This window comes from Bolinopsis microptera, chromosome 5 (genome assembly GCF_026151205.1).
Source record: "Bolinopsis microptera isolate Bmic1 chromosome 5, MBARI_Bmic_1.0, whole genome shotgun sequence".
Classification (NCBI taxonomy): Eukaryota; Metazoa; Ctenophora; class Tentaculata; order Lobata; family Bolinopsidae; genus Bolinopsis; species Bolinopsis microptera.
Window position 1 is genome coordinate 7,942,134 of NC_087076.1, and position 14,660 is coordinate 7,956,793.

Sequence of the window (14,660 nt, forward strand, 5' to 3'; positions counted from 1 at the left end):
AAATATTGAAACCCTATTGAGTTCTATTGTTTTGCAAATATCGCGAACTGATATATGGGCGATTTTGTTCATTTTTTGCAACTATTTGAACACAGAATCCACAGTTAGGTAGATATTGAGCTGATAATCATAGATAATGTGTAGTATAAGCTTACCTTCCATATAAAGTTGGTTTCATTCAAAAATATTGATATTGGACCAATTTATGGGCCAAAATCGATCAAATTTGGTGCGTATGCCCAAATATGGTCATATGGTTTTTGGCTCATAACTCAGTCATTTTTTGTCCAATCTTGATGAAAATTCATATACGAGTTCAGGGGACCACTAGCTACAAAAAAAGGGTTTTGGGCATGTTCAGGGTATTTGGCTAAATTGGGCCTGATTTGGACCAAATATGGGCGTGGCTGCCCCGCGGGCACCGTTTGGCGGTTGGGGTCCGGGACCCCTCAAAAGTTCGGTTGACATCGGTCCTAGTTTGTTGGTTAACTGCTATCCCCCCCCCCTTAAGGCATAAGGAAGCATTGTTGAGTTCTGAAACCAAGTTTAATCGTTTTCTCGTGCAATTTTAGGTTAAGAGTGATCATCAAAATACATTTTGAACAAAGTCGATATTTTGGTAAATTTCTAGCTTTCTGTCAGAAAATAAATCTTCATTCTATTAGGGGTAATTGGATGTAACTACAGTACAGCTGTACTTAACCCACTTTCACAAGCATGCAAGCTCACCTGGTCCAAAGAGCGGGAAACGGAGAACGAGCTCTGGTGACGTCATAGTCACGTGACCTCAGGCTCATAATCACGTGACCTCAGACCCAATCAATTGGGTTCTGGCCTGTTCAGCCCCCTGTCACCCGATCTTGAGGTGACGTACGACAACTCGTTAACCCAATCGATGTCTGGAGGGCTGCAAATTTTCACATGCCAAACTCACAACGGTTTTTCGGAGTTGTGCGAGATGACGACACATAGAGGCCGCAGAATTATGAGGACTACCAGATCCTGGTGGAACCTAAGCGATCCATGATATCACGACAGGCCCTATATCAATTTACCAACATTCATTATTCTAATTTGGAAGTAAGGATTGGTATTGTTTTTTATTACTATACCATGGAACGGATCGTATGCCCGTCAATTTGATTGTTTCAATTGTTCGAAATAATAATAATCATATCTATATATAATATATATTGATTATTGATAATATGTATAATAATACAATAATATAATATATAATAATAATATCATCATTTCTGTTCTTGCTTATCGTATCTTTTCTTAACATTAATATTCAGACTTCTCCTCCGACCAGACATTGTGATAATTTGGTTGCCTTCTTTTTGATTAATTATCGAGCTTTTCTTCGGCATCGTTTACTACTTTATAACGTTTACTGTTTATAACGTTAATCATATTTTACTATTTATAGTTTTTTATTTATAAATAAAAAGTTACTTTTCTTTCTTATGATCGAGATCTTTTAGGAGCTTTTTTTCCCTGATCCTGCCAGATCTTTTCATTAAGTTGTTGTTGTTACTTTCAAGTTTAAGTTTCAAAGTGAAAATGAAAGTGAGTTTGTTACTTTCACAAATTTTCTTAGTTAAAGAGAGGTAAGAAATTGAAATAAAGTGTGAGCGGGTATGATAAAAAACAGAATATCAAAATCTTATATCAGTTAGAAAAAATAGAATTAGAAATCACCACAACTGTCACCACAAATACAAACAGGTCAGTTTGATTGTTCAGCAGATTGAATAAAGCGCTACATTTCGTACATCACACACTGATACATTCCTCTTTAGAATATCTAAGCTAATCTGCATTTTTGATAAATAATAAATAATTTGAAAACATCAAACTGGAGCTGAATTGTGAAAGAACTCCCAAAAATCTTCTGGTGAGCAGCCAATAAGAATTAAAATATCAAATATGGTCTCGCCCCGAAGAATATTAAACTTTCTCTTAATCTTTACTTTTCATACTATTAGCTTAAAAGAGTAGGTCTGTGTAATATGTTTCTATAAAAATAGTTATGCCTGAAGTTCTAGTAGGTTGTAGAATGTTGTAGAATGTTGTAGTAGGTTGTAGTAGTTGAAGTAGGTCCCCAGTTTCCGAATTTAACTTTGGTGTTTGATCCATACTGACGATAGTTAGTGGCTAAGAAGAAGTGAAGTAAAGAAGGGTAGTAAGAAGGTGGTGAGCACGGTGAAACTGGTTTGCAAACATGCTGATGTTGTATTCTTGCTCATCTCCATGATTACTTCTTCCAATGTATCATCAGTAGCCTTTACTCGTGGAGGTATTGGGCCCGGAGTGGTAGTGGCAGGGGAGGTGGTAGTAAGCCCCTGTGTGGTGGGATCATCTCCGTTCACACAGGTTACCATAACTAAACAGGTTTGAACACAACCTGCATCTATAGAACACTCTGATGATAAAATATTACATTACTCATTTTATTAAATTAATTTATTTAATCATCCTACAGCAGTTGTTACTGCTGTTTTCTGACCAATGTGCTTAATTAAAGAATTCAAAGTTTTAATTTTATGGGTTTCAAAAGTGGTTTCTGGGTGTCGAGGATTGTTTCGCTTGCGACCGAATTAAAAACAACCTAAATGAAAATCACTAATAATACAGATTACAGATTTATAATTGCACAAACTGCCATAAATCAAGCTAACTGATAAATGTGTACCACTAGTAACCTGAACCACTAGTAACCACTGAATTAATGAGAACTTGCCTGGACCGTTTTCAGAATCAGAACACCGATACTCCACTGTTTCCACTGTTTCGTCACTGTACGTGATCTTAAAGCAATCACCTTGCTCGCCACAATTCTGAACATCGGCGCTACATTCTCCTTGTTCTATTTCTAAGTTGTCAACCTCCTGCGCCGACGTGGTGGTTGCCTCCACATCAAAAACTAAGGTTTTGTTTGTTAGAGGCTTGGTTGTTTGAGGCTTGGTTGTTGGAGGCTTGGTTGTTGGAGGCTTGGTGGCTGGAGGTTTGGTGGCTGGAGGCTTGGTTGTCGGAGGCTTGGTTGGCACTCCACTGAATTCAGTAGCAGTAGTGATCGCCGCCATTTTTGTAATGACCACCTCGCTGTCTGTAGTGATCTCCGGTTTGTTTGTAGTGATCTCCGGTTTGTTTGTAGTGATCTCCGGTTTGTTTGTAGTGATCTCCGGTTTATTTGTAGTGATCTCCGGTTTGTTTGTAGTGATCTCCGGTTTGTTTGTAGTGATCTCCGGTTTGTTTGTAGTGATCTCCGGTTTGTTTGTAGTGATCTCCGGTTTATTTGTAGTGATCTCCGGTTTGTTTGTAGTGATCACCTCTACAATCGTTTCTGTTGATGGAAGTTCACTCGGTGCGGTACTTTCCGTTTCCCCCATCACACGGAATTTACCAGTACATTTACTGTGACTGCACCCTGTAAAGTCGTCGTATTTAAACAGTACAGTTATAACTTTATAACTTTATAAGCATAGTTGATGTTTTTGGTTTGGTTCGCTTGCGCGGCTCATTATTTGTATTTTAATTGTGTAGTGTATACTTGGAGCCACGCAAGCGAACCAAACCAAAAAACAAACCAAACCTGCACTAAAAGTAAAATGAAAGTTTCACGTGAATGTTCACGAATTATGTCACGTCAAAAGTGGCAAAGGTGGCAAAGGTGGACAGTGGACTTGTAGGCCAAGTGACGGGGAATAAATGGTCTTCACGTCTAGAAGCAGAACGTAGTTTCGCTTACCTCTTTGCCTTTCCACAAGTTCATTTTGTTCACATTTGATGATGTTATCGAAGGTAATGCGGGGACGAGTGTTGGTTAAGTGTACATGAACAGAGCCGCTCAGTTCAAACAACCAGCAGGAGTCACCCTCCACACACCTCTCTGTTTTATATATGTCATCTATACACGTCAGCTTACTCAGATCCGGCCTCATGCAAACAGGACAGTTTTCTCTGTTGTAATCTGAGAATTATGTGGAACCCTTAGTACCCTGTTTTTAGAATTTTGCATTTTATAAGCGAAATTATTTAAATTTCATATTGAGTTCGTCTGAAAATTGTTCACATGTAAGGGAGGTTGTTATGTACTAATAATGGATTGCTTAAACGGTTTATATTTGGTATTTCTTCGTCCGCCAAGCATTCCTTGTTAATGACAACTATTGCTTACTTGGTATACTCTCATCTAAATAAACCCCTTAAGGCCCTTATCTGTTGTTTGATGGTTGCCATGGTTACTCATAATTACTTATTATTACTAATTATTGCCATGGTCACTAATTATATGTACCTGATAGGGGAGGTTCCGTCTTCTTTTCCACTGAATTCATATCACCTAAATAAACGGTGGTAAAATTGCTAAACTAAGGTTGTTAATCAATTTTAAATTTCAAAAGTCAGTGCAACAAAATAATGGTTTAGGTTACTTATCAGATCTTTAAGATGTTCATTTATGTTCTATTTTTGATTTGAATAAAGTTATATAATAAATAAAATGATTATTTGGTTTTATGTTTTAGCTGACCGAATCCTACCGCTTAAGGGGACATACACCAAAACCTTTTTTGCCGGGACAAAAACTTAGCTAAAAAACGTTTAAAATGACTGAAATATCGGTATTACAATGACAGACTTCTCAAAATTTCCAAAACTTTCGGAAAAGAAAATAATTTTTTTCGAATCATGTGCGTACTCTCAAAAAATTTGTTCAATGCCTTAAATCTTACAGTTATAATATAATCTATACTTTCATAATATGAAGTCAAATCCCGGGTCCCGGCAAAAAAGGTTTTGGTGTATGTCCCCTTAATACTTAATAGCAATACCTATTACCAGTAGGAATAGGGGTGGGGTGACAGTTACGGCTGGGTTAAGCCTAGGGTTAAGCCTATAATCTATATACTAGGGTAAGCTATAGGGATTCGGTTCACCAACTGGATTATTTTACAAATACATTTTAATAAAACAAATTGTATTGTCAAACCTCTTACGTAAGGCCAAGGCAGAAGAGTTCCTTCGTAGCCATGAATAACATGTCGTTCACAACCGCTGTTTTCGTTGAGGTTACACAAACTACCTGCAATTTGTTGCTATAGTTACACAAACTATTTGTAGTTTAGTTGCTATAGTTCCTCAAACTACCCGTTGCTATACAGACTAACTTTCTACGCATTTTAAATAGTTGTTACTTACTAATTGGAGCACATATATAGGATGTGTGTTTAGTGTTGTCCGGATCCTGACTCCGCAAGCAATTATCGGGTCTGTGACAGTTCGTCTGAAGAAATAAGCGTTACAAAACACTATCTTGGTATGCAAAATATAATAAATATTGATAAATAAAACCTGCACTTTTACAATTAATATAATCATCACTGCACAATAACAAATAAACTATGACATTTTTAATTAAGAACGGAGAAAAAACTCGCAAATCAACATATAATATAAATAAATAATATAGTTATCAGTTATAATTATATTCAAATTTACTTACGTCGCAATGTTTCGCCATGCGCGTCTCCTCCGCAAACTTTCCTGGGGCTACCTCTCTCACCGTAGTTCCCAGCTCCTGATCCCAGACACAATTCGTTGGACACAATTCGCTGTCTACATTTCTGGACGACAATTTTCCATGATGGTGTTTCCCTTTGGCTTTTCCTTTGGCTTTTCCTTTTGCTTGTACGAGCGATAAAATTATCACCACAAACTCTGCAAAACAAACTGTTTATGAACACTACGAGCAGCTTTGCTTGCTTTGAGCGACACAAACATGCTGTAAATTATTTGAGCGATTGACTACCTTAGTTCCCAAAAATTTGGGCGACCAAAAATTTGAGCGGGCCTCTCGCCCAAATTTTTTGCAGACCAAATTAATTGCATAAATCTTTTCCGTCTGCTAAATTTTTTGCTAACCAAACTTTTGGCATTTGGCCTGTGGCCCTGAAATCTATAGAAAGATGGCTTTTTCTTCATATCCAAGTGAAATAATATTTGAAATTTTAGTTTTCTAATCTGTCATTCATGGCTTGACCAAGTAAAAAGGCTTATATTTTAAATGATTAGAAATAACTGGAATTAGACTTCAAGACCTTTGGTCCGGGTTTACAGTAGTTCGCTACACACAATTATGTACACCTTTGTTTCCCCCAAAGCTAAGCGTATGTGCCGCTTAGTTTGATAGATCATGATGTAAACCTTCTAATTTTCTTCCAAACCTTTCGACCATCTGTTGAGGCGTCATAATGATAATTGTATGTGAAAGGGGTATGATAAGATATGCTGAGTGTAAGTAGACTAAACTATCTGATTGAGAGACTAAATATCACTATTGTATATCTATCATTTTGTACTGTGCCTGGTGCCATCATCACTGTATTTTTAGTAGTTACTGGGCAGATCGTAAATTTCATAATGTGAAACAACTCAGACTACCACCTACATGCTTAATATTGAAAGCAAAATGACTGGAATAATAAGGAATAATAATGAACTAAGGCAAATATCTAACTGACATTTTAGTGGAAAATCGTTCATTTTTCGAAGAATTTGTGCCCAAATTTTCGGTCGCCCAAATGAGTTCAAATTTTCTGCCCAAATTTTTCGGGCTCAAATAAATTGTGCTCAATATAATGGCACACAAATTTTTGGGAACTAAGGTATACTAAACTTATAGAAGATGTGCCGAATTTAATGAAACGGTCCCAATAATTGAAAGTAGTGGTGCCAAAAGTTACAACATCTTGTAAACACTAAACAAGGATAATATAAAATCTCACCTAATAGTTTGATGAGGCGGGATGACATTATAAGTATTTTGCGAAGATTACAACGACAACAAAAAGCATAGACTGTTGTTGAATGTGGCGCGGATTACACCCTTTCTGATAAATCCCAAGAGATGGTCAAATAGCTGACAAGAATGTTGGGGTTTAAGGAATGTCATTGTCTGACTGATTGACGGATACCTGGATACAGAAACAGACAATGCATAGCCAAATAGTTCCACTCAATCCTCATTATAAAGTCATCTACAATAGTACGATTATACAATAGTAGTTGCTTTGAGCTGTGCGATTGTCACGTCTGAGTCATGTCTCTGGTCATGTGGGAAGAGGAATGATTCCCAGCTAACGCGCTCCTCTGGATATACACGTGGGCGGTTGGACCATTCCCACATGACACCTGCTGAGATCTGATCAACAGTTCTCAGTACTGTTACATATAACACAATCGTTTAACTTTTGGTGATCTGTAAATTCAATATTATCATGAGAAATCCCATACCGCCTACATTGAGCATTATAACGTGAACAAAGGACAGTTTACGATACGGATATGTCAGCCAAACAAAAACGGCCGTAACGTTAACTCTTAATATATTTTCCCATTCGAAGTCCTCATCCTATGGCTATATAATACACCCTATATACCCAAATCAAGTTGGAGTTTATATTTGAAGTTTTACTGGATAATGGCTGCATAAAGGCAAAGCGCCTCTCCCTTATATCATGTTATATTCGAAGAATCAGAAAAATGCGTTGATCTTTAATTAGGTATTCTTTATACTCTAGTAGCAGGGAGTAATTGATCTTTATATTTATTACACGATTTCAAACGACCACCTAGTCTCACCAACTGATTTGTAAGCAAACGTGAAACGTGCTATAAATTAAAAGTAAAATAGTGGTTACCAGTTAAGCAGTTACCGTATTATCAAGTTAAATGTATTCTTAAGATTTAGTGAAAGCACAGCATCGATCAATATGCTCATGATTCATTCCGTTTTGAAGGATTAGAACCCTTCTTTCGTTATACTTATTCAAAGATTCGTCGCGAGGGTCCGAATCCTTCTGTTCCGATAAGACCATTTTTAAATCATCACTTATATTTCTTTCAACTATAGGTGGCATATGACACGATTAATGTACTGGATCTTCATTTTCGGTCGGAGGAAGCCCGCAGCAACAAAACGAAAATATGTATTCTTGCTCAAAAACCAATTAGTCAGTTAATTGATGATGGTATGGAACCGAATTGAGGTACTGAAACTCAAATCCCGAAGAAAATTGCAAAATCATATTGTCCTATTTTCTGTCCCATTTTCAGTTTTCGAAGATGAAATTTCCAGGATCGAAATTTTACAGCTTTGACTGAATTTATCACCCGCAACCATTACCAATTAGTTAGTCAACCATAGGTGGCATATGACACGATTGAGGTGCTGGAACTTTGATTTCGGTCGGAGGAAGCTCACAGCAGAAAACTTAACGAAACGAAAATTTGTATTTTCCAAACTCTGTCCCATTTTCAAATATCAAAATTTCTGAACACATTTTGACAGATTGGGTGAACACAATTGGGGTGAACACAATTTGACAGATTGGGTGAACTTTTTGCTCAGAAACTAATTAGTGAGTTGATTGATGATGGTATGAAACCAAGTTGAGATACTGGAACTCAAAATCCCGAAGGAAATTGCAAAATCATATTGTCCTATTTTCTGTCCCATTTTCAGTTTTCAAAGATGAATTTCCAAGACAGAAATTTTACAGTTTTGACTGAATTTATCGCCCGCAACCAATAAGTCAGTTAACTATAGGTAGCATATGACACGATTGAGGTGCTGGAACTTTGATTTCGGTCGGAGGAACCCCACAGCAGAAAACTTAACAAAACGAAAATTTGTATTTTCCAAACTCTGTCCCATTTTCAAATATTTTACAGTTTTGACTGAATTTATCGCCCGCAACCAATAAGTCAGTTAACTATAGGTAGCATGTGACACGATTGAGGTGCTGGAACTTTGATTTCGGTCGGAGGAAGCCCACAGCAGAAAACTTAACAAAACGAAAATTTGTATTTTCCAAACTCTGTCCCATTTTCAAATATCAAAATTTCTGAACACAAATTTGACAGATTGGGTGAACTTTTTGCTCAGAAACCAATTAATGAGTTAATTGATGATGGTATGAAACCAAATTGAGATACCGGAACTCAAAATTTCGAAGAAAATTGCAAAATCATATTGTCCTATTATATTTTCTGTCCCATTTTCAGTTTTCGAAGATGAAATTTCCAGGATCGAAATTTTACAGCTTTGACTGAATTTATCGCCCGCAACCAATAAGTCAGTTAACTATAGGTGGCATATGACACGATTGAGGTGTTGGAACTTTGATTTCGGTCGGAGGAAGCCCACAGCAGAAAACTTAACAAAACGAAAATTTGTATTTTCCAAACTCTGTCCCATTTTCAAATATCAAAATTTCTGAACACAAATTTGACAGATTGGGTGAACTTTTTGCTCAGAAACCAATTAGTGAGTTAATTGATGATGGTATGAAACCAAATTGAGGTACTGCAACTCAAAATCGCGAAGGAAATTGCAAAATCATATTGTCCTTTTTTCTGTCCCATTTTTAGTTTTCGAAGATGAAATTTCCAGGATCGAAATTTTACAGTTTTGACTGAATTTATCGCCCGCAACCAATTAGTCAGTCAACTATAGGTGGCATATGACACGATTGAGGTGCTGGAACTTTGATTTCGGTCGGAGGAAGCCCACAGCAGAAAACTTAACAAAACGAAAATTTGTATTTTCCAAACTTTGTCCCATTTGCAAATATCAAAATTTCTGAAAACAAATTTGACAGATTGGGTGAACTTTTTGCTCAGAAACCAATTAGTGAGTTAATTGATGATGGTATGAAACCAAATTGAGATACCGGAACTCAAAATTTCGAAGAAAATCGCAAAATCATATTGTCCTTTTTTCTGTCCCATTTTCAGTTTTCGAAGATGAAATTTCCAGGATCGAAATTTTACAGTTTTGACTGAATTTATCGCCCGCAACCAATTAGTCAGTCAACCATAGGTGGCATATGACACGATTAAGGTGCTGGAACTTTGATTTCGATCGGAAGAAGCCCACAGCAGAAAACTTAACAAAACGAAAATTTGTATTTTCCAAACTCTGTCCCATTTTCAAATATCAAAATTTCTGAACACAAATTTGACAGATTGGGTGAACGTTTTGCTCAGAAACCAATTAGTGAGTTAATTGATGATGGTATGAAACCAAATTGAGATACCGGAACTCAAAATTTCGAAGAAAATTGCAAAATCATATTGTCCTATTTTCTGTCCCATTTTCAGTTTTCGAAGATGAAATTTCCAGGATCGAAATTTTACAGCTTTGACTGAATTTATCGCCCGCAACCAATTAGTCAGTCAACCATAGGTGGCATATGACACGATTGAGGTGTTTGAACTTCGATTTCGGTCGGAGGAAGCCCACAGCAGAAAACTTAACAAAACGAAAATTTGTATTTTCCAAACTCTGTCCCATTTTCAAATATAAAAATTTCTGAAAACAAATTTGACAGATTGGGTGACCTTTTTGCTCAGAAACCAATTAGTGAGTTAATTGATGATGGTATGAAACCAAATTGAGATACCGGAACTCAAAATTTCGAAGAAAATTGCAAAATCATATTGTCCTTTTTTCTGTCCCATTTTCAGTTTTCGAAGATGAAATTTCCAGAATCGAAATTTTACAGCTTTGACTGAGTTTATCGCCCGCAACCAATTAGTCAGTCAACCATAGGTGGCATATGACACGTTTGAGGTGTTGGAACTTTGATTTCGGTCGGAGGAAGCCCACAGCAGAAAACTTAACGAAAGGAAAATTTGTATTTTCTAAACTCTGTCCCATTTTCAAATATCAAAATTTCTGAACACAAATTTGACAGATTGGGTGAACTTTTTGCTCAGAAAGGGGGGGGGGGGGGGGGGGGGGGGGATTATGTTATTTTTTGTCCGTTTTTGTCCGTTAATTTTTGTCCGTTTTGAAAATATAGCTGCCAAACGGACAAAAACGGACAAAAACGGACAAAAACGGACAAAAATTGTAACTTTTTATTTAAATTTTTGTCCACAATTTGTAATAGGCTATCTGCAGAAATGGGTAGCCCGGTTAACGACCATGGTCCTTTCTCTTTTAATCCTCAATTAGGCAAAGAATAGTCTAAACATTTTTTAATAACATAAAAAGCTAAAGGGATGAAAAGTTTTATTACTGGAGAGTAAAACTTTGTTAAACACAAAGATTCTTGAGCACATTTTGAGTCAGACTCAAATGCGTTTAAAAACGTTTTAGTATATAACAATAAATTATGTAAACAATAACACCAACAATAATTATAAGAAGAAGGAGGACTGATGAGGCTAGGAGGATGAGGATGAGGAGGAGGGTGACTGGGGGGAGGATTGAGGAGGAGGAGGAGGACTGAGGAGGAGGAAGAGGAGAAGGACTGAGGAGGAGAAGGACTGAGGAGAAAGAAGAGGAGGAGGATTGAGGAGGAGTTTTATTACTGGAGAGTAAAACTTTGTTAAACACAAAGATTCTTGAGCACATTTTGAGTCAGACTCAAATGCGTTTAAAAACGTTTTAGTATATAACAATAAATTATGTAAACAATAACACCAACAATAATTATAAATTGAACAAATTATTGAGAGATGAAATAGAGGAAGAGGAGGAGGGGGACTGAGGAGGGGGACTGAGGAGGAAGAGGAGGGGGACTGAGGAGGAGTGAGACTGAGAAGGAGAACTGAGAAGGAGGAATGAATAGGAGGAGGAGGAGGAGAAGAAGGACTCAACAGGAGGAGGACTGAGGAGGAGGAGGACTAAGGAGAAGGATGAGGACCCAAGAGGAGGAGGACCCAAGAGGAGGAGGACCCAGGAGGAGGACCCAGAAAAATTCCCCATGAGGAGGACTGGGGAGGACTGGGGAGGAGGAGGACTGATGAGGACTGATGAGGACTGATAAAGAGGACTAAGGACAAGGAGGAGGAGGAGGAGGAGAAGGACTGAGGAGTGAGGAGGAGGACTGATGAGGAGAAGGAGGTGTTTGAGGAGGATGAGGAGGAGAAAGGAGATGGAGGATGAGGAGAAGGAGGACTGAGGAGGAGGACTGATGAAGAGGACTTATGAGGAGGAGGACTGAGAAGTAGGAGTAGGAGGAGGACTGGGGAGGGGAGGACTTAGGATAAAGAGGAGGATTGAGGAGGAGGAGGACTGAGGAGTAGAAGGAGGACGAGGACTGAGGAGGATCAGGAGGACCCAGGAGGATGAGGAAGAGGAGGAGGACTGAGGAGGAGGACTGAGGAGGAGAAAGAGGACCCAGGAGGAGGAACCAGGAAGAAGAGGAGGAGGAGGAGGACTGAGAAGGAGGACTGAGAAGGAGGACTGAGAAGGAGAAGGAGGACTGATGAGGCTAGGAGGATGAGGATGAGGATGAGGAGGAGGGTGACTGGGGGAGGATTGAGGAGGAGGAGGAGGACTGAGGAGGAGGAAGAGGAGAAGGACTGAGGAGGAGAAGGACTGAGGAGAAAGAAGAGGAGGAGGATTGAGGAGGAGGACCCAGGAGGAGGAGGACCCAGGAAAAGGCCCCAGGAGGAGGAGGACTGATGAGGAGGAGAAGGAAGTGGATGAAGATGATGAGGAGGAGGAGGACTGAGGAGGAGGAGGAGGACTGATAAGGAGGAGGACTGAGGAAACATGAGGAGGAGGAGGAGTGAATAGGAGGAGGAGCACTGGGGAGGACTGAGGAGGAGGAGGACTAAGGAGAAGGATAGGAGGAGGACTAAGGAGGAGGATGAGGATGAGGACTGAGGAGGAAGCATCTAAATGTTATTTCCATTTTTGTTATTTTTTGTCCGTTTTTGTCCGTTTTTGTCCGCTCGTTTTTTTTGTCCGTTTTGAAAATATAGGGTTGGGACTGAAGAGGACTGAAGAACTGAAGGAGGACTGAAGAGGGCTGAGGAGAAGGATGAGGTGGAGGACTAAGGAGGAGGACTGAGGAGCAGAACTGCAGACTGAGGAGGAAGAGGAGGAGGATGAAGAGGAGGAGGATGAAGAGGAGGAGGAGGAGGACTCAGGAGGAGGAGGACCCAGGAGGAGGACTCATGAGGAGGAGGAGGACTGAGGAGGATGACTGAGGAGGATGACTGAGGAGGAGATGGAAGAGGAGGAGGAGGAGGAGGAGGAGGAGGAGGACTGAAGAGGAGGAGGACTGACGAGAAGGATGAGGAGGAGGACTGAGGAGGAGGACTGAGGAGGAGGACTGAGGACTGAGGAGGAAGAGGAGGAGGATGAAGAGGATGAAGAGGAGGAGGAGAACCCAGGAAGAGGAGGATTGAGGAAGAGGATGAGGACTGAGGAGGAGGAGGACTGAGGAGGACTGAGGAGGACTGAGGAAAACTGAGGAGGATGGCTGAGGAGGATGGCTGAAGAGGATGGCTGAGGAGGATGGCTGAGGAGGATGGCTGAGGAGGATGACTGAGGAGGATAACTGAGAGGGAGGAGGAGGAGGACTCAGGAGGAAGAGGAGGAGGAGGAGGAGGAGGAGGAGGAGGAGGAGGAGGAGGAGGAGGAGGAGGAGGAGGAGGAGGACTCAGGAGAAAGAGGAGGAGGAGGACTCAGAAGGAGAAATGAGAAGGAGGAGAACTGAGGAGGAGGAGGAGGACTGAATAGGAAAAGGAGGGGGACTGGGGAGGACTGAGGAGGAGGAGGACTGACGAGAAGGATGAAGAGGAGGACTGAGGAGGAGGACTGAGGAGCAAGAGGAGGAGGATGAAGAGGAGGAGGAGGACCCAGGAGGAGGAGGACTGAGGAGGAGGATGAGGACTGAGGAGGAGGAGGAGGACTGAGGAGGACTGAGGAGGACAGAGGAGGATGGCTGAGGAGGATGGCTGAGGAGGATGACAGAGAGAGAGAGGGGGAGGAGGAGGAGGAGGACTCAGGAGGAGGACTGAGGAGGAGAACTGAGGAGGACTGAGAAGTGAGAAGGAGGAGGACTGAGGAGAACTGAGGAGGAGGACTGAATAGGAGGAGGAGGGGGACTGGGGAGGACTGAGGAGGAGGAGGATTGAAGAGGACTGAGGAGAAGGATGAGGAGGAGGACTCAGGAGAAGGACTGAGGAGGAGGATGAAGAGGAGGATGAAGAGGAGGAGGAGGACTCAGGAGGAGGAAGACCCAGGAGGAGGACTCATGAGGAGGTGGAAGAGGAGGAGGAGGAGGAGGAGGAGGAGGAGGAGGAAGAGGAGGAAGAGGAGGAGGAGGAGGAGGAAGTATCTAAATGTTATTCCATTTTTGTTATTTTTTGTCCGTTTTTGTCCGTTTTTGTCCGCTTTATTTTTTGTCCGTTTTGAAAATATAGCTGCCAAACGGACAAAAACGGACAAAAAACATGATCCCCCCTCAGAAACCAATTAGTGAGTTAATTGATGATGGTATGAAACCAAATTGAGATACTGGAACTCAAAATTTCGAAAAAAATGCAAAATCATATTGACCTATTTTGAATTTTCTGTCCCATTTTCAGTTTTCGAAGATGAAATTTCCAGGATCGAAATTTTACAGCTTTGACTGAATTTATCGCCCGCAACCAATTAGTCAGTTTACTATAGGTAGCATATGACACGATTGAGGTGCTGGAACTTTGATTTCGGTCGGAGAAAGCTCACAGCAGAAAACTTAACGAAACGAAAATTTGTATTTTCCAAACTCTGTCCCATTTTCAAATATCAAAATTTCTGAACACAAATTTGACAGATTGGGTGACCTTTTTGCTCAGAAACC

The 14,660-nt window shown here is 40.1% G+C and overlaps 1 protein-coding gene across 1 annotated transcript; it reads right to left on the minus strand.

The window, feature by feature from the left end:
* Positions 1-1,583: 1,583 nt before the first annotated feature.
* Positions 1,584-6,967, minus strand: LOC134815020 (uncharacterized). The gene is made up of 8 exons (XM_063823457.1): positions 6,792-6,967; positions 5,510-5,724; positions 5,206-5,290; positions 4,997-5,089; positions 4,304-4,348; positions 3,755-3,976; positions 2,747-3,433; positions 1,584-2,428 (listed from the first exon to the last, which is right to left on the minus strand). The coding sequence occupies exons 1-8, from the start codon at positions 6,817-6,819 to the stop codon at positions 2,154-2,156; spliced, it is 1,650 nt and encodes a 549-aa protein (XP_063679527.1). The 5' UTR covers positions 6,820-6,967; the 3' UTR covers positions 1,584-2,153.
* Positions 6,968-14,660: the final 7,693 nt, after the last annotated feature.